A 20,958-nucleotide genomic window follows, 5' to 3' on the forward strand; every position below is an offset into this window, starting at 1 on the left:
GTTTAGAGAACATCATGTCTAGATTAGGGTTAGAAGATATCATGTCTAGATTAGGGTTAGGGTTAGAGGACATCATGTCTAGATTAGGGTTAGAAGATATCATGTCTAGATTAGGGTTAGAAGATATCATGTCTAGATTAGGGTTAGGGTTAGAGGACATCATGTCTAGATTAGGGTTAGGTTTAGAAGATATCATGTCTAGATTAGGGTTAGGTTTAGAGAACATCATGTCTAGATTAGGGTTAGAAGATATCATGTCTAGATTAGGGTTAGGGTTAGAGGACATCATGTCTAGATTAGGGTTAGAAGATATCATGTCTAGATTTGGGTTAGAAGACATCATGTCTAGATTAGGGTTAGGATTAGAGGACATCATGTCTAGATTAGGGTTAGGGTTAGTGTTAGAGGACATCATGTCTAGATTATGGTTAGGGTTAGAGGACATCATGTCTAGATTAGGGTTATGATTAGAGGACATCATGTCTAGATTAGGGTTAGAAGACATCATGTCTAGATTAGGGTTAGGGTTAGAGGACATCATGTCTAGATTAGGGTTAGAGGACATCATGTCTAGATTAGGGTTAGGGTTAGAGGACATCATGTCTAGATTAGGGTTAGGATTAGAAGACATCATGTCTAGATTAGGGTTAGGGTTAGAGGACATCATGTCTAGATTAGGGTTATGATTAGAGGACATCATGTCTAGATTAGGGTTAGGGGACATCATGTCTAGATTAGGGTTAGAGGACATCATGTCTAGATTAGGGTTAGAGGACACCATGTCTAGATTAGGGTTAGAGGACATCATGTCTAGATTAGGGTTAGGGTTAGAGGACATCATGTCTAGATTAGGGTTAGAGGACATCATGTCTAGATTAGGGTTAGAGGACATCATGTCTAGATTAGGGTTATGATTAGAGGACATCATGTCTAGATTAGGGTTATGATTAGAGGACATCATGTCTAGATTAGGGTAAGAGGACATCATGTCTAGATTAGGGTTATGATTAGAGGACATCATGTCTAGATTAGGGTTAGAGGACATCATGTCTAGATTAGGGTTATGATTAGAGGACATCATGTCTAGATTAGGGTTAGGGTTAGAGGACATCATGTCTAGATTAGGGTTAGGGTTAGAGGACATCATGTCTAGATTAGGGTTATGATTGGAGGACATCATGTCTAGATTAGGGTTAGGATTAGAGGACATCATGTCTAGATTAGGGTTAGGGTTAGAGGACATCATGTCTAGATTAGGGTTAGGGTTAGAGGACATCATGTCTAGATTAGGGTTATGATTAGAGGACATCATGTCTAGATTAGGGTTAGAAGACATCATGTCTAGATTAGGGTTAGGGTTAGAGGACATCATGTGTAGATTAGGGTTAGAGGACATCATGTCTAGATTAGGGTTAGGGTTAGAGGACATCATGTCTAGATTAGGGTTAGGGTTAGAGGACATCATGTCTAGATTAGGGTTAGGGTTAGAGGACATCGTGTCTAGATTAGTGTTAGAGGACATCATGTCTAGATTAGGGTTAGAGGACATCATGTCTAGATTAGGGTTATGATTAGAGGACATCATGTCTAGATTAGGGTTATGATTAGAGGACATCATGTCTAGATTAGGGTAAGAGGACAACATGTCTAGATTAGGGTTATGATTAGAGGACACCATGTCTAGATTAGGGTTAGAGGACATCATGTCTAGATTAGGGTTATGATTAGAGGACATCATGTCTAGATTAGGGTTATGATTAGAGGACATCATGTCTAGATTAGGGTTATGATTAGAGGACATCATGTCTAGATTAGGGTTATGATTAGAGGACATCATGTCTAGATTAGGGTAAGAGGACATCATGTCTAGATTAGGTTTAGGGTTAGAGGACATCATGTCTAGATTAGAGTTAGAGGACGTCATGTCTAGATTAGGGCTATGATTAGAGAACATCATGTCTAGATTAGGGTTATGATTAGAGTACATCATGTCTAGATTAGAGCTATGATTAGAGAACATCATGTCTAGATTAGGGTTAGGATTAGAGGACATCATGTCTAGATTAGGGTTAGGGTTAGAGGACATCATGTCTAGATTAGGGTTATGATTAGAGGACATCATGTCTAGATTAGGGTTATGATTAGAGGACATCATGTCTAGATTAGGGTTAGGGTTAGAGGACATCATGTCTAGATTAGGGTTAGAAGATATAATGTCTAGATTAGGGTTAGTGTTAGAGAACATCATGTCTAGATTAGGGTTAGTGTTAGAGGACATCATGTCTAGATTAGGATTAGAGGACATCATGTCTAGATTAGGGTTAGGGTTAGAGGATATCATGTCTAGATTAGGATTAGAGGACATCATGTCTAGATTAGGGTTAGGGTTAGAGGACATCATGTCTAGATTAGGGTTAGGATTAGAGGACATCATGTCTAGATTAGGGTTATGATTAGAGGATATCATGTCTAGATTAGGGTTAAGGTTAGAGGACATCATGTCTAGATTAGGGTTAGAGGACATCATGTCTAGATTAGGGTTATGATTAGAGGACATCATGTCTAGATTAGGGTTAGGGTTAGAGGACATCATGTCTAGTTTAGGATTAGAGGACATCATGTCTAGATTAGGGTTAGAGGACATCATGTCTAGATTAGGGTTAGGATTAGAGGACATCATGTCTAGATTAGGGTTAGAGGTCATCATGTCTAGATTAGGGTTAGGATTAGAGGACATCATGTCTAGATTAGGGTTAGGATTAGAGGACATCATGTCTAGATTAGGGTTAGGATTAGAGGACATCATGTCTAGATTTGAGTTAGAGGACGTCATGTGTAGATTTGGGTTAGGGTTAGAGGACATCATGTCTAGATCAGGGTTAGGGTTAGAGGACGTCACATGTAGACGTGTGCCACGTGTAGATTAGGATTAGAGGACATCATGTCTAGATTAGGGTTAGAGGACATCATGTCTAGATTAGGGCTAGGGTTAGAGGACATCATGTCTAGATTAGGATTAGAGGACATCATGTCTAGATTAGGGTTAGAGGACATCATGTCTAGATTAGGGTTATGATTAGAGGACATCATGTCTAGATTATGGTTAGAGGACATCATGTCTAGATTAGGGTTAGAGGACATCATGTCTAGATTAGGGTTAGGGTTAGAGGACATCATGTCTAGATTAGGGTTAGAAGATATCATGTCTAGATTAGGGTTAGAGGACATCATGTCTAGATTAGGGTTATGATTAGAGGACATCATGTCTAGATTATGGTTAGAAGACATCATGTCTAGATTAGGGTTAGAAGACATCATGTCTAGATTAGGGTTAGAGGACATCATGTCTAGATTAGGGTTAGAGAACATCATGTCTAGATTAGGGTTAGAAGATATCATGTCTAGATTAGGGTTAGAAGATATCATGTCTAGATTAGGGTTAGGGTTAGAGGACATCATGTCTAGATTAGGGTTAGGTTTAGAAGATATCATGTCTAGATTAGGGTTAGGTTTAGAGAACATCATGTCTAGATTAGGGTTAGAAGATATCATGTCTAGATTAGGGTTAGGGTTAGAGGACATCATGTCTAGATTAGGGTTAGAAGATATCATGTCTAGATTAGGGTTAGAAGACATCATGTCTAGATTAGGGTTAGAAGATATCATGTCTAGATTAGGGTTAGGGTTAGAGGACATCATGTCTAGATTAGGGTTAGGTTTAGAAGATATCATGTCTAGATTAGGGTTAGGTTTAGAGAACATCATGTCTAGATTAGGGTTAGAAGATATCATGTCTAGATTAGGGTTAGGGTTAGAGGACATCATGTCTAGATTAGGGTTAGAAGATATCATGTCTAGATTAGGGTTAGAAGACATCATGTCTAGATTAGGGTTATGATTAGAGGACATCATGTCTAGATTAGGGTTAGGGTTAGGGTTAGAGGACATCATGTCTAGATTATGGTTAGGGTTAGAGGACATCATGTCTAGATTAGGGTTATGATTAGAGGACATCATGTCTAGATTAGGGTTAGAAGACATCATGTCTAGATTAGGGTTAGGGTTAGAGGACATCATGTCTAGATTAGGGTTAGAGGACATCATGTCTAGATTAGGGTTAGGGTTAGAGGACATCATGTCTAGATTAGGGTTAGGATTAGAAGACATCATGTCTAGATTAGGGTTAGGGTTAGAGGACATCATGTCTAGATTAGGGTTATGATTAGAGGACATCATGTCTAGATTAGGGTTAGGGGACATCATGTCTAGATTAGGGTTAGAGGACATCATGTCTAGATTAGGGTTAGAGGACACCATGTCTAGATTAGGGTTAGAGGACATCATGTCTAGATTAGGGTTAGGGTTAGAGGACATCATGTCTAGATTAGGGTTAGAGGACATCATGTCTAGATTAGGGTTAGAGGACATCATGTCTAGATTAGGGTTATGATTAGAGGACATCATGTCTAGATTAGGGTTATGATTAGAGGACATCATGTCTAGATTAGGGTAAGAGGACATCATGTCTAGATTAGGGTTATGATTAGAGGACATCATGTCTAGATTAGGGTTAGAGGACATCATGTCTAGATTAGGGTTATGATTAGAGGACATCATGTCTAGATTAGGGTAAGAGGACATCATGTCTAGATTAGGGTTAGAAGACATCATGTCTAGATTAGGGTTAGGGTTAGAGGACATCATGTCTAGATTAGAGTTAGAGGACGTCATGTCTAGATTAGGGCTATGATTAGAGAACATCATGTCTAGATTAGGGTTAGCATTAGAGGACATCATGTCTAGATTAGGGTTATGATTAGAGTACATCATGTCTAGATTAGGGCTATGATTAGAGAACATCATGTCTAGATTAGGGTTAGGATTAGAGGACATCATGTCTAGTTTAGGGTTAGGGTTAGAGGACATCATGTCTAGATTAGGGTTATGATTAGAGGACATCATGTCTAGATTAGGGTTATGATTAGAGGACATCATGTCTAGATTAGGGTTAGGGTTAGAGGACATCATGTCTAGTTTAGGATTAGAGGACATCATGTCTAGATTAGGGTTAGAGGACATCATGTCTAGATTAGGGTTAGGATTAGAGGACATCATGTCTAGATTAGGGTTAGAGGACATCATGTCTAGATTAGGGTTAGAGGACATCATGTCTAGATTAGGGTTAGGGTTAGAGGACATCATGTCTAGATTAGGTTTAGAGGACATCATGTCTAGATTAGGGTTAGGGTTAGAGGACATCATGTCTAGATTAGGGTTAGAGGACATCATGTCTAGATTAGGGTTAGAGGACATCATGTCTAGATTAGGGTTAGAGGACATCATGTCTAGATTAGGATTAGAAGACATCATGTCTAGATTAGGGTTAGAAGACATCATGTCTAGATTAGGGTTAAAGGTCATCATGTCTAGATTAGGGTTAGGGTTAGAGGTCATCATGTGTAGATACATTACGGACAATTCTTTTCAATTCCTTCGGGAGGGATGAGTCCTGGGATGAATGTATTGTAGACAGAATTTAATCCCACAAACGGAATGACTTACTAAAGACTTATGATATACGCCATACAGTATACCTTAAGTCTTTACTATGTCATTCCATTCCAAAGACATATTGTATACGTTATTTGTAATGTGTTAGACATGTTATCCAGATGATGGCTGAGAGGCACTATCATGACAGGGGACTTTGTTTAGCTGTTTGTCATGGTCGTTTATTACACCCTACACAGTATTGGTCAGTTCTACATACCCTCTTGTGTTTTATGAAATATCAAACTCAACAATGATATACTGTACCTGACATTAATATCAGGATAAAGGTAAGACCCAGATGCAGACCGTGTCGAAGTAACAATGTTTATTACAACAGGACGGCAAGGCAGGCTCAGGGGCAGAGGTCAGGCAGAGGTCAGCGAATCCAAAAAGGGGCAATGGGTACAGGATGGCAGGTAGGCTCAAGGTCGGGGGCAGGCAGAGTGGTCAGGCGGGCGGGTTCAGGGTCCGGACAGGCAAGGGTCAAAAACCAGGAGGGCGAGAAAAAATAGAGGCTGGGAAAAGACAGGAGCTGACAGGACAAACGCTGGTAAGCTTGACAAACAAGAGAAACTGGCAACAGACAAACAGAGAACACAGGTATAAATACACTGGGGATAATGGGGAAGATGGGCGACACCTGGAGGGGGGTGGAGACGAGCACAAAGACAGGTGAAACAGATCAGGGCGTGACAAAAATGTTAAACAAAATCCCTTCTGGGTGAAATAATTAATTAAAAAGAGGAAAACATAGTATGTTTGTATAGTACTGTACCACAGTCTGGGGTTTAGTAAATGTTCATCTTTACTCTTCTGCATTAAATAATTAATTAAAGAGCCAAATATATTCACTGTAAGGTATACACTACTATGATCTGGAGAATATGTACTGGATTTAGTCAATGATAATATCACATTACCGTTAACAATTGTTGATTTGGCCAATCCATCAGATCAATAATCCTCCCTGCATCAGATCAATAATCCTCATTAGAGCAATAATCGTCAATCAGATCAATAACCCTTATTAGATCAATAATCGTCAATTAGATCAATAATCCTCCCTTCATCAGATTAATAATCCTCATTAGATCAATAATCATCAATCAGATCAATAATCCTCATTAGATCAACAACCCTCCCTGCATCAGATCAATAATCCTCCAACCATCAGATCAATAATCCTCCCTGCATCAGATCAATAATCATCCTTCCATCCAATCAATAATCCTCCCTCCATCAGAACAATAATCCTCATTAGATAAAAAATTGTCAATCAGATCAATATCCCTCCATCCATCAGATCAATAATCCTCCATCCATCATATCAATAATCTTCCCTCCATCCGATCAACAATCCTCCCTACATCAGATCAACTATCCTCCCTTCATCAGATCAATAATCCTCCTTGCATGAGATAAATTATCCTCCCTTCATCAGATTAATAATCCTCCCCCCATCAGATCAATAATCCTGAGGCTGGAGGGAGAGACAGCTAAGGTGACCTTTACTGAGGCTAGAGAGAGAGACAGTTAAGGTAACCTTTACTGAGGCTTGAGCGGTAACCGCTATGTGACCTTTACTGAGGCTAGAGAGAGAGACAGCTAAGGTGACCTTTACTGAGGCTAGAGGGAGAGACAGCTAAGGTGACCTTTACTGAGGCTAGAGGGAGAGACAGCTAAGGTGACCTTTCCTGAGGCTAGAAGGAGAGACAGCTAAGGTGACCTTTCCTGAGGCTAGAGAGAGAGACAGCTAAGGTGACCTTTACTGAGGCTAGAGAGAGAGACAGCTAAGGTAACCTTTACTGAGGCTGGAGCGGTAACCGCTATGTGACCTTTACTGAGGCTAGAGAGAAAGACAGCTAAGGTGACCTTTACTGAGGCTAGAGGGAGAGACAGCTAAGGTGACCTTTCCTGAGGCTAGAGGGAGAGACAGCTAAGGTGACCTTAACTGAGGCTAGACAGAGAGACAGCTAAGGTGACCTTTACTGAGGCTAGAGAGAGAGACAGCTAAGGTGACCTTTACTGAGGCTAGAGAGAGACAGCTAAGGCGACCTTTACTGAGGCTAGAGAGAGAGACAGCTAAGGTGACCTTTACTGAGGCTAGCGAGAGAGACAGCTACGGTGACCTTTACTGAGGCTAGAGAGAGAGACAGCTAAGGTGACCTTTACTGAGGCTAGAGAGAGAGGAAGCTAAGGTGAGCTTTACTGAGACTAGAGGGAGAGACAGCTAAGGCGACCTTTACTGAGGCTAGAGAGAGAGACAGCTAAGGTGACCTTTACTGAGGCTAGAGAGAGAGACAGCTAAGGTGACCTTTACTGAGGCTAGAGGGAGAGACAGCTAAGGTGACCTTTACTGAGGCTAGAGGGAGAGACAGCTAAGGTGACCTTTACTGAGTCTAGAGAGAGACAGCTAAGGTGACCTTTACGGAGGCTAGAGAGAGAGACAGCTAAGGTGACCTTTACTGAGGCTGGAGAGAGAGACAGCTAAGGTGACCTTTACTGAGGCTGGAGAGAGAGACAGTTAAGGTGACCTTTGCTGAGGCTAGAGAGAGAGAGAGACAGCTAAGGTGATCTTTACTGAGGCTAGAGAGAGAGACAGCTACGGTGATCTTTACTGTGGCTAGAGGGAGAGACAGCTAAGGTGACCTTTACTGAGGCTAGAGAGTGAGAAACAGCTAAAGTGACCTTTACTGAGGCTAGAGAGAGAAACAGCTAAGTGACCTGTACTGAGGCTGGAGAGAGAGACAGCTAAGATGACCTTTACCGAGGCTAGAGATAGAGAGACAGCTAAGGTGACCTTTGCTGAGGTTAGAGAGAGAGAGACAGCTAAAGTGACCTTTACTGAGGGGCTGGAGCGGTGACAGCTAAGGTGACCTGTACTGAGGCTGGAGAGAGAGACAGCTAAGGTGACCTTTACTGAGGCTGGAGAGAGAGACAGCTAAGTGACCTTTACTGAGGCTAGAGAGAGAGACAGCTAAGGTGACCTTTACTGAGGCTAGAGGGAGAGACAGCTAAGGTGACCTTTGCTGAGGCTAGAGAGATAGAGACAGCAAAGTGACCTTTACTGAGGCTGGAGCGGTGACAGCTAAGTGACCTTTACTGAGGCTGGAGAGAGAGACAGCTAAGTGACCTTTACTGAGGCTAGAGAGAGAGAGACAGCTAAGATGACCTTTACTGAGGCTAGAGAGAGAGACAGCTAAGGTGACCTTTACTGAGGCTAGAGAGAGAGACAGCTAAGGTAACCTTTACTGAGGCTGGAGCGGTAACCGCTATGTGACCTTTACTGAGGCTAGAGAGAAAGACAGCTAAGGTGACCTTTACTGAGGCTAGAGCGAGAGACAGCTAAGGTGACCTTTACTGAGGCTAGAGATAGAGACAGCTAAGGTGACCTTTACGGAGGCTAGAGAGAGACAGCTACGGTGACCTTTACTGAGGCTGGAGAGAGAGACAGCTAAGGTGACCTTTACTGAGGCTGGGGAGAGAGACAGTTAAGGTGATCTTTGCTGAGGCTAGAGAGAGAGAGACAGCTAAGGTGACCTTTACTGAGGCTAGAGAGAGAGACAGCTAAGGTGACCTTTACTGAGGCTAGGGAGAGAGACAGCTAAGGTGACCTTTACTGAGGCTGGAGAGAGAGACAGTTAAGGTGACCTTTGCTGAGGCTAGAGAGAGAGAGACAGCTTAGGTGACCTTTACTGAGGCTAGAGAGAGAGACAACTAAGGTGACCTTTACTGAGGCTAGAGAGAGCGACAGCCCAGGTGAGCTTTACTGAGGCTAGAGAGTGAGACAGCTAAAGTGTCCTTTACTGAGGCTAGAGAGAGAAACAGCTAAGTGACCTGTACTGAGGCTGGAGAGAGAGACAGCTAAGATGACCTTTACTGAGGCTAGAGAGAGAGAGACAGCTAAGGTGACCTTTGCTGAGGCTAGAGAGAGAGAGACAGCTAAGTGACCTTTACTGAGGCTGGAGCGGTGACAGTTAAGTGACCTGTACTGAGACTGGAGAGAGAGACAGCTAAGTGACCTTCACTGAGGCTAGAGAGAGAGAGACAGCTAAGGTGACCTTTACTGAGGCTAGAGAGAGAGACAGCTAAGGTGACCTTTCCTGAGGCTAGAGGGAGAGACAGCTAAGGTGACCTTTACTGAGGCTAGAGAGAGGGACAGCTAAAGTGACCTTTACTGAGGCTGGAGAGAGAGACAGCTAAGGTGACCTTTACTGAGGCTAGAGAGAGAGACAGCTTAGGTGATCTTTACTGAGGCTAGACAGAGAGACAGCTAAGGTGACCTTTACTGAAGCTAGAGAGAGAGACAGCTTAGGTGATCTTTACTGAGGCTAGACAGAGAGACAGCTGCTGCTGCTTGTCTGCCTGCCTTCCTGCATCCCTCCCTCCCTGCCTGCCTCCCTCCCTCCCAGCTGCCTACCCCCTCCCCCTCCCTGCCTGCCTACCCCCTCCCTGCCTCCCTCCCCCTCCCTGCCTGCCTGCTGCCTCTTTGCCTGTCTCCCTGCTGCCTCCCTCCCTCCCTCCCTCCCTCCCTGCCTGCCTCCATCCCTGCCTGCTGTCTCCCTCCATCTCTGCCTGCCTGCATCCCTACCTCTCTGCCTGCCTGCTCCCTCTCTGCCTGCCTGCCTGTTGCCTCTCTGCTGCTTCCCTCCCTGCCTGCTGCCTCTCTGCCTGTCTCCCTGCTGCCTCTCTGCCTGCTGCCTCCCTGCCTGCCTCTCTGCCTGCTGCCTCTCTGCTGCCTCTCTGCTGCCTCTCTGCCTGCCTGCTGCCTGCTGCCTCTCTGCTGCTTCCCTGCTGTCTCTCTGCCGCTTTCCCTGCTGCCTCTCTGCCTGCCTCCTGCCTGCTGCCTCTCTGCTGCTTCCCTGCTGCCTCTCTGCCTGCCTCCTGCCTGCTGCCTCTCTGCTGCTTCCCTGCTGCCTCTCTGCTGCTTCCCTGCTGCCTCTCTGCCTGCCTCTCTGCCTGCCTCCTGCCTGCTGCCTCTCTGCTGCTTCCCTGCTGCCTCTCTGCTGCTTCCCTGCTGCATCTCTGCCTGCCTCTCTGCCTGCCTCCTGCCTGCTGCCTCTCTGCTGCTTCCCTGCTGCCTCCCTCCCTGCCTGCTGCCTCCCTCCCTGCTCCGCATTGCTCTGCAGTTACCCTGAGCTCGTGCTGGAGAGAGTGTGTGGAGTGTGAGTGTGTGTGTACTATCAGCAGGACAGGAGGAGAGGAGGAAAGGAGCACGCTGTCCTGCTCTCGTTTGTTGTTCCATTCTGCTCTAGTTTTTGTTCTCTGTCCATTCTGCTGTTGCGTTGCCGTGGATCAGGGAGGGGAAGATGAGATGAAAGAGCCAGGTGAGGAGGAAACACAGGAGCATCTCTCTCTCTCTCCACCTCTCTCCCTTTCTTCCTCTCTCTCTCTCGCTCTCTCTCTCTCTCTCTTTCTCTCTCTCTCTTCCTCTCTCCCTTTCTTCCTCTCTCTTTCTCTCTGTCTCTCTCTCTGTCTCTCTGTCTCTCTCTCTATTCCTCTCTCTCTCCCTTCCTCTCTCTCTCCCTTCCTCTCTCTCTTTCTCTCTCTCTCTCCCTCTCTCTCTCTCTCTCTCTCTCTCTCTCTCTCTCTCTCTCTCTCTCTCTCTCTCTCTCTCTCTCTCTCTCTCTCTCTCTCTCTCTCTTCCTCTCTCCCTTTCTTCCTCTCTCTTTCTCTCTTTCTCTGTCTCTCTGTCTCTCTGTCTCTCTCTCTATTCCTATCTCTCTCCCTTCCTCTCTTTCTTTCTCTCTCTCTTCCTCTCTCTTCCATCTCTTCCTCTTTCTCTGACGTGGTAAAACGTGTATGTGAGTGAATGAGTGAGTGAATGAGTGAGTGAATGAGTGAGTGAGAGAGTGAGTGAGCGAGTGAGTGGGTGAGTGAGTGAGTGAGTGAATGAGTGAGTGTGAGTGAGAAAGAGCAAAATCGGTCCACTTCCCTCATCCAAGCAGACAGTGAACCTGGAGAGGAAAGGAGCAGCCCGTCTCCACACTAACTATTAAAGGTATGTCATCCTATCGTTTCTCATTACACTGCTCTGCTTTAGCTTCACATAGGACTAGACAAAATGACAAGTCTGTGGAGGTATCACAACGTGACTGGCAGGTCATGACAAGATTCTATACTATACCGGTGCTTGAAATGCTAGGCTACTTATCCTCTGCTCTCGTGGTAACAACATATCCACTGAATGATAGACTCAGTTTGTGCATCTACATTGAGAGAGAGGATTCACTGAGAGAGGGGAGAGTCAGAAGAGATTCAAACAGGAGTAAACGGGGAGCGGGACATACTGGTGTAGTCAGCCAAATAGAGAGAGCCAGGAGGGGTAGGGAGGGTTTGATCAGATAGGGGAGAGGAGGTTGAGATGGGGGGGGGGGGGGTAAAGGTGGTGGACAGGGCCGTCCTAGCTGGATAGCTGAGGTACCATTTAAACGGATTTAAAACGGGCTATGGTCCTCTATCTCCTCTCCGACATCTACATTGGGATGGTGAAACATTTTTAGAGTAGAATTTTTTAGACCTCTCTCAATGGACAAACAAGCTGTGTTGTTGTTACAACAATGGTTTAGTTCTCCTTCAAGCAGTAAACACACAGATGGTCATGTGATAGGAGAGTCATATGGTTCTCAATTAGCAGCAACAGACCGACTGAGATTCTGCGATGGCCTGAAGGCACATTCTTCTTTCTTTCACGTGAACGCTTGGAGCTGCTGGCCACGACAGTGAGGTAGTGTTTCAAGACTATTTTAACTTTCTCTTCTTTTCCCACTACTCCTGATCTTAGTACAAACGGGATATTCTGTTCTGTATACAATACGAGCTGTGTAGACTAGAGGAACGACCCTCTTCCACTTATACACACTAAGTGTTTTCAATGTTCTAATTGATAAAAACAGAATTCTGGTTCTGGAACTCTGGAATTCTACAATTAGAATCTGCGGTTATACAGGCAGAGGTGTAGACAGTTTCACAGAATCCGAAAGACAACATGTGTACGTTTTGAAATAAATTAAATATACAGTATAATTCATGAATCATTGAACAAAAGTATGGGGGGAAAAGTATGAAATAAAAAAAACTAGCAAGTTTAATTTAAAGAGAGAATTGTAGTGACATGATCTTTCGATAATGACACTTGATGTGGTATACACATTCCTAAAGAAATATTTGCCAATGTCAGAATTCTTCAAGACACACATGGTTCTTCATTGTAAGGGTTCATTGTACACAGTTCTATATAAGGGGATAGTAGAGACCTCCTATCTGTAAGCAGAAAAATGCATGTTGAGATGTTATCCTTACATTGGAACTGTGAGCTCTCAGTGATGTTACCATGACATTAGGTGGTGTCTCTCAGTGATGTTACCATGACATTAGGTGGTGTCTCTCAGTGAAGTTACCATGACATTAGGTGGTGTCTCTCAGTGATGTTACCATGACATTAGGTGGTGTCTCTCAGTGATGTTACCATGACATTAGGTGGTGTCTCTCAGTGAAGTTACCATGACATTAGGTGGTGTCTCTCAGTGATGTTACCATGACATTAGGTGGTGTCTCTCAGTGATGTTACCATGACATTAGGTGGTGTCTCTCAGTGATGTTACCATGACATTAGGTGGTGTCTCTCAGTGATGTTACCATGACATTAGGTGGTGTGTCTCAGTGATGTTACCATGACATTAGGTGGTGTCTCTCAGTGATGTTACCATGACATTAGGTGGTGTCTCTCAGTGATGTTACCATGACATTAGGTGGTGTCTCTCAGTGATGTTACCATGACATTAGGTTGGGTCTTTCAGTGATGTTACAATGACATTAGGTGGTGTCTCTCAGTGATGTTACCATGACATTAGCTGGTGTCTCTCAGTGATGTTACCATGACATTAGGTGGTGTCTCTCAGTGATGTTACCATGACATTAGGTGGTGTCTCTCAGTGATGTTACCATGACATTAGGTGGTGTCTCTCAGTGATATTACCATGACTTTAGGTGGTGTCTCTCAGTGATGTTACCATGACATTAGGTGGTGTCTCTCAGTGATGTTACCATGACATTAGGTGGTGTCTCTCAGTGATGTTACCATGACATTAGGTGGTGTCTCTCAGTGATGTTACCATGACATTAGGTGGTGTCTCTCAGTGATGTTACCATGACATTCGGTGGTGTCTCTCAGTGATGTTACCATGACATTAGGTGGTGTCTCTCAGTGATGTTACCATGACATTAGGTGGTGTCTCTCAGTGATGTTACCATGACATTAGGTGGTGTCTCTCAGTGATGTTACCATGACATTAGGTGGTGTCTCTCAGTGATGTTACCATGACATTAGGTGGTGTCTCTCAGTGATGTTACCATGACATTAGGTGGTGTCTCTCAGTGATGTTACCATGACATTAGGTGGTGTCTCTCAGTGATGTTACCATGACATTAGGTGGTGTCTCTCAGTGATGTTACCATGACATTAGGTGGTGTCTCTCAGTGATGTTACCATGACATTAGGTGGTGTCTCTCAGTGATGTTACCATGACATTAGGTGGTGTCTCTCAGTGATGTTACCATGACATTAGGTGGTGTCTCTCAGTGATGTTACCATGACATTAGGTGGTGTCTCCCAGTGATGTTACCATGACATTAGGTTGTGTCTCTCAGTGATGTTACCATGACATTAGGTGGTGTCTCTCAGTGATGTTACCATGACATTAGGTTGGGTCTTTCAGTGATGTTACCATGACATTAGCTGGTGTCTCTCAGTGATGTTACCATGACATTAGCTGGTGTCTCTCAGTGATGTTACCATGACATTAGGTGGTGTCTCTCAGTGATGTTACCATGACATTAGGTGGTGTCTCTCAGTGATGTTACCATGACATTAGGTGGTGTCTCTCAGTGATATTACCATGACTTTAGGTGGTGTCTCTCAGTTATGTTACCATGACATTAGGTGGTGTCTCTCAGTGATGTTACCATGACATTAGGTGGTGTCTCTCAGTGATGTTACCATGACATTAGGTGGTGTCTCTCAGTGATGTTACCATGACATTAGGTGGTGTCTCTCAGTGATGTTACCATGACATTAGGTTGTGTCTCTCAGTGATGTTACCATGACATTAGGTGGTGTCTCTCAGTGATGTTACCATGACATTAGGTGGTGTCTCTCAGTGATGTTACCATGACATTAGGTGGTGTCTCTCAGTGATGTTACCATGACATTAGGTTGGGTCTCTCAGTGATGTTACCATGACATTAGGTGGTGTCTCTCAGTGATGTTACCATGACATTAGGTGGTGTCTCTCAGTGATGTTACCATGACATTAGGTGGTGTCTCTCAGTGATGTTACCATGTCATTGGGTTGTGTCAAGGGGTCTGAATTATTTCCGAAGGCACTGTATATTTATATTCCAGCTTGTTCTGTTATTTCTTAATTAAATTTTTTTTGGGGGGGGGATTATGTGTGTATTTATTATTTATTGCTAGGTTTTACTGCACTGTTGGCGCTAGAAACACAAGCATTTCACTGCACCTGCGATAACATCTGCAAATCTGTGTACGCGACCAATAAACTTTGATTTGAAAGTGTACCTTCATCACAACTGAACAAGTATGGAAATGTACCAACATGTACCCACACGCACGCACGCACACACACACACACACACACACACACACACACACACACACACACACACACACACAGAGGGCTGGAGCGACAGTAAGGTCTGTGCCACCCTACTCCTCCTAGACTAGCATCACAACACCATGTTTCATTACAGATACTCCTCCTAGACTAGCATCACAACACGTTTCATTACAGCTACTCCTCCTAGACTAGCATCACAACACCACGTTTCATTACAGCTACTCCTCCTAGACTAGCATCACAACACCATGTTTCATTACAGCTACTCCTCCTAGACTAGCATCACAACACCATGTTTCATTACAGCTACTCCTCCTAGACTAGCATCACAACACCACGTTTCATTACAGATACTCCTCCTAGACTAGCATCACAACACCACGTTTCATTACAGATACTCCTCCTAGACTAGCATCACAACACCATGTTTCATTACAGATACTCCTCCTAGACTAGCATCACAACACCATGTTTCATTACAGCTACTCCTCCTAAACTAGCATCACAACACCATGTTTCATTACAGATACTCCTCCTAGACTAGCATCACAACACCATGTTTCATTACAGCTACTCCTCCTAGACTAGCATCACAACACCATGTTTCATTACAGATACTCCTCCTAGACTAGCATCACAACACCACGTTTCATTACAGATACTCCTCCTAGACTAGCATCACAACACCACGTTTCATTACAGATACTCCTCCTAGACTAGCATCACAACACCATGTTTCATTACAGATACTCCTCCTAGACTAGCATCACAACACCATGTTTCATTACAGCTACTCCTCCTAGACTAGCAACACAACACGTTTCATTACAGCTACTCCTCCTAGACTAGCATCACAACACCATGTTTCATTACAGATACTCCTCCTAGACTAGCATCACATCACCATGTTTCATTACAGATACTCCTCCTAGACTAGCATCACAACACCATGTTTCATTACAGCTACTCCTCCTAGACTAGCAACACAACACGTTTCATTACAGCTACTCCTCCTAGACTAGCATCACAACACCATGTTTCATTACAGCTACTCCTCCTAGACTAGCATCACAACACCATGTTTCATTACAGATACTCCTCCTAGACTAGCATCACAACACCATGTTTCATTACAGATACTCCTCCTAGACTAGCATCACAACACGTTTCATTACAGCTACTCCTCCTAAACTAGCATCACAACACCATGTTTCATTACAGCTACTCCTCCTAAACTAGCATCACAACACCATGTTTCATTACAGATACTCCTCCTAGACTAGCATCACAACACCATGTTTCATTACAGCTACTCCTCCTAGACTAGCATCACAACACCACGTTTCATTACAGATACTCCTCCTAGACTAGCATCACAACACCACGTTTCATTACAGATACTCCTCCTAGACTAGCATCACAACACCATGTTTCATTACAGCTACTCCTCCTAGACTAGCAACACAACACGTTTCATTACAGCTACTCCTCCTAGACTAGCAACACAACACGTTTCATTACAGCTACTCCTCCTAGACTAGCATCACAACACGTTTCATTACAGCTACTCCTCCTAGACTAGCAACACAACACGTTTCATTACAGATACTCCTCCTAGACTAGCATCACAACACGTTTCATTACAGCTACTCCTCCTAGACTAGCATCACAACACCATGTTTCATTTAAGTCACTCATCCAGAGCGACTTACAAATGTACCTTTATATTTAACTAGGCAAGTCAGTTAAGAACAAATTCTTATTTTTCAATGACAGCCTAGGAACAGTGGGTTAACTGCCTGTTCAGGGGTAGAACGACAGATTTGTACCTTGTCAGCTCGGGGATTTGAACTTGCAACCTTTCGGTTACTAGTCCAACACGCTAACCACTAGGCTACCCTGCCGCCCCCGTTTCATTACAAATACTCCTCCTAGACTAGCATTACAATTCCAAATAGCCTTGTTTGAATTCGTAAAACTCCCATGGATGGATGCTTCGCTCCCATCTTTTCCAGTGACTCGGTCATCTCTTTATTTTTTACATAAAATGTCTATTTGGTACATATAATACTCTTAAAATGTTATACTTTAAGATACCATTACTGCTTCATTTTACATCACTATAAACTAGGAAATCAGTAGCATGACCACAGCTGACACATTCTCTCAACACTATGGATTTTCTGTCTCTGAGACATATGGTGGGCTGCATCCTCCGTCCTTATAGCTTCTCCCCGGCGGGGCTGGCTGTCCTGAAAAACACGCTTTAGAAGTCGCAGATGGATGTATATGTGTGGCTGTACACGAGGACTGCGGTCTGTGGCATAATTACAAACACAGTGGTGAAATGGAGATTGTACCCAGCCATAATAACTTTGTTATAATATGTTTGTTTCACAGTGACATAAAAGAGTGTTCAAATGTGAGTGTTGAGTGTTAAAATGCAAGTGTTAAAATGTGAGTGTTAAAATGTGAGTGTTAAAATGCAAGTGTTAAAATGTGAGTGTTAAAATGCAAGTGTTAAAATGTGAGTATTGAGTGTTAAAATTAAGTGTTAAAACGTGAGAGTTGAGTGTTAAAACGCAAGTGTTAAAATGTCAGTGTTGAGTGTTAAAACGCAAGTGTTAAAATGTCAGTGTTGAGTGTTAAAACGCAAGTGTTAAAATGTCAGTGTTGAGTGTTAAAACGCAAGTGTTAAAACGTGAGTATTGAGTGTTTAAAATGCCTTGTTCTACATCTCATAATTACAAACAGAAAAGGAGGAAGCTATATTTTGACCCTGCTTCATACAAAGGGAATCCCTCTCTTTGATTTCTCAGAAGGCTGTTGATGTGGCTTTATAATGTTTAAATGACATTATTTGAAGTAGGTAAGACAGTGAATGACATTCAAAGCTTTCCTGTACTGAAGCTCTTTCTTTCTTCGTGAATATGGAGACATCGTTGATCTCAACAAAAAGGTTTATCTCTGGCAGAAACAGAAAGCAGTGCATAACAGCTGTGTTTTGGCTCATTTTCCAAATCCTGCATTTGACTGCTTGTTTTTAACCAATAATGTTTCTTCACCTTTTGTTTCAGAGTCCAACCTCTCCAACTAGAAACCTCTCAACATCACTAAGGACGCAGCGTTCCTTATGAGCAGCGATATAAAGAGCTGTACCTATCGGGATCGTTGTTAGGTAAAGCCTTCTCCTACCACTCCAGAGGGTCCATCCCATCTCTTCTCCTACCACTCCAGAGGGTCCATCCCATCTCTTCTCCTACCACTCCAGAGGGTCCATCCCATCTCTTCTCCTACCACTCCAGAGGGTCCATCCCATCTCTTCTCCTACCACTCCAGAGGGTCCATCCCATCTCTTCTCCTACCACTCCAGAGGGCCCATCCAATCTCTTCTCCTACCACTACAGAGGGTCCATCCCATCTTTTCTCCTACCACTACAGAGGGTCCATCCCATTTTTTCTCCTACCACTACAGAGGGTCCATCCCATCCCTTCTCCTACCACTCCAGAGGGCCCATCCAATCTCTTCTCCTACCACTACAGAGGGTCCGTCCCATCTTTTCTCCTACCACTACAGAGGCCCATCTCATCTACAGTCCAGACTTCCAGCATCTAGTGTTGGGTTACCTGGTGCACAACCGGACTTTGTCTCTGGAATTAAAAGTGGGACTTTGCCAGACTTCCACCAGCCAAGGGTGGCCTTTCTAGCTCTACCTGCCCCAGACAGACAGTACCACCACCACCTGAACATCTGTTGCTAATCCCCAACCCAGTCCCCAGTTCCTCAGCCCAATCCCACTGCAGGGGAGGATGGGTAATGGGCCTTTGAGTCTCCCTGGCCTCTCTCCTTCCGTCTCTCTCATCCTCGCATGGAGCCTCCTTCTGACACCTCCAGTTCCCCCTGGAACACCTCCACCTCCCTCTCCAGACCTCCAGGTTGGTATCCATTAAGGTTGCAAAATTCTGGTAACCTTCCCAAAATCCCCATGGTTTTCCAGAAATGCTGTTTAGAAGGTTCTAGGAATCGGGAAGGAATAAGCAGGAAATCTGGAATCCTCCAACCCCGATTTCTGGAAAATCTGTGAATTTGCGGAAAGTTATCCTAATTTTGTACTGACTTGGTAGACTTTGTGTTTATGATCTTTGATAATTGTTTTTGTATGTATTGTTGTACTAAAATGGCTGAGGCAACTCTACATGTATTTTAAATATGCCTAATAAAAGGAATAATTTATTTCATTCAGGGCCATGGCTCCCAGCCCTCCCAGTCTCGCTGCACCCCAACGTGAGTTTTCCTGTGGGCATCGGCGCCAGCGGCGCCCCCCTATCCCTGACCCACTCCCTGGCCCTGGTTGCCATGCTCCTCATGGACCTCCTGGCCGTCATTGGCAACCTAGCCGTCATGGCTGTCATCACCAAGACGCTGCAGCTGAGGAAGTTCGCCTTCGTGTTCCATCTGTGTCTGGTTGACCTGCTGGCGGCTCTGGTTCTGATGCCTCTGGGGATGCTGTCGGACCGGATCTTGGTGCATGATGAGGCACTCTGTCAGAGCTACCTCTGCCTGAGTGTAGGGCTGGTCAGTGCCGCCATTTTGTCTATCTCTGCCATCAACGTGGAGAGGTATTACTACATCGTCCACCCGATGCGCCACGAGGTGAAAATGACAGTAGGGGTGGTTGTGGCAGTGTTAGTCGGTATCTGGGTCAAAGCTATTGTGATGTCAGCTCTGCCTCTACTGGGTTGGGTGCCCCAGGGAAACCAGGGGGTAGGTGTCGGACTTGGAAGAGGACTAGGGAGTCCCGTGATCCCGGGTCCTCCAAGCCAGAGACGTTGCTCCCTACACTGGACTGGAGGAGGAGGGACCACACGATTAATCTTCATGGTCTTCTTCACCTTTGTCTACTTCCTGTGTACAGTACTGATCATCCTGATTGTGTACTGTAACATGTTTAAAGTAGCCCGGGTGGCATCCATGCAGCATGGCCCCTTACCTATGTTGATGGACACACCTGGGCCCCGCCCTCACCACTCCGAGTCCCTCAGCAGCCACTCCACCATGGCTGTCAGCTTGGGGGGCCCTGGGGGCTCGTGTCCTCCACTCCGCACCCCCAGTCAGAGGACCTTCAATGGGGGTAAAGCCGCAGCAGTCCTGGTGGCGGTTGGAGGCCAGTTCCTATGCTGCTGGCTGCCTTACTTCTCCTTCCACCTGTACGCCGCCCTGGTCTCTACCCCCCAGGCTTCCCTGGCTTCGGCTCAGCTGGAAGAGGTTGTGACCTGGATCGGTTACTTCTGCTTCACCTCTAACCCTTTCTTCTATGGCTGTCTGAATCGGCAGATCCGAACGGAGCTGGGCCGAAGCCTGGCCTGTCTCTTTAAGCGGGCGGGGCCGGGCGATGGGCATCAGCTGGCCAGCCGAGAGGCCTCTATCGAGGAGAACTTCCTCCAGTTCCTCCAGGGGACAGGGTGCAATCTGGAACCCTCCACCCAGGCACACAGCAGGGCCAGCAGGACCGAGGAGGAGGCGGGGGAGAGGGGCAGTCTTCGAGATGTACCTCGTCAGGGCAACACGCTGGTCCAGGAACACACGCCTGTTGACTTCCACATCCCTGGACAGATTATCGAGAAGACCTCGGAGTTCTTGGAGCAACAGGATCTGAATCTGAACGATGACATCAACCTAGCGGAAAACTGCTGCAGAGTAAACAGGACGGTGCTGGACAGTGACTGAACTGTAGTATTGGATGTTCATTCGTACAGTAGGCCTGTT

General features: G+C 44.8%; 1 protein-coding gene across 4 annotated transcripts in view; it reads left to right on the forward strand.

Moving 5' to 3' along the window:
- Positions 1 to 10,481: 10,481 nt before the first annotated feature.
- Positions 10,482 to 20,958, forward strand: part of LOC129861322 (G-protein coupled receptor 61-like) — a 13,568-nt gene continuing 3,091 nt past the window's right edge. The window contains exons 1-4 of one of the 4 annotated variants that reach the window (XM_055932650.1): positions 10,482 to 11,554; positions 18,269 to 18,369; positions 18,735 to 19,127; positions 19,436 to 20,958. The exon at positions 19,436 to 20,958 is cut by the window's right edge and continues 3,091 nt beyond it. In XM_055932650.1, coding sequence (XP_055788625.1) covers positions 19,061 to 19,127; positions 19,436 to 20,919 — 1,551 coding nt within the window. In that variant the 5' untranslated portion in view covers positions 10,482 to 11,554; positions 18,269 to 18,369; positions 18,735 to 19,060 and the 3' untranslated portion in view covers positions 20,920 to 20,958. Of the gene's footprint in view, positions 11,555 to 18,268; positions 19,128 to 19,435 lie in introns of all 4 variants that reach the window. The other 3 variants (XM_055932649.1, XM_055932652.1, XM_055932651.1) reach the window with 3 other exon arrangements.

Source organism: Salvelinus fontinalis, chromosome 8 (genome assembly GCF_029448725.1).
Source record: "Salvelinus fontinalis isolate EN_2023a chromosome 8, ASM2944872v1, whole genome shotgun sequence".
NCBI classification, from domain to species: Eukaryota; Metazoa; Chordata; class Actinopteri; order Salmoniformes; family Salmonidae; genus Salvelinus; species Salvelinus fontinalis.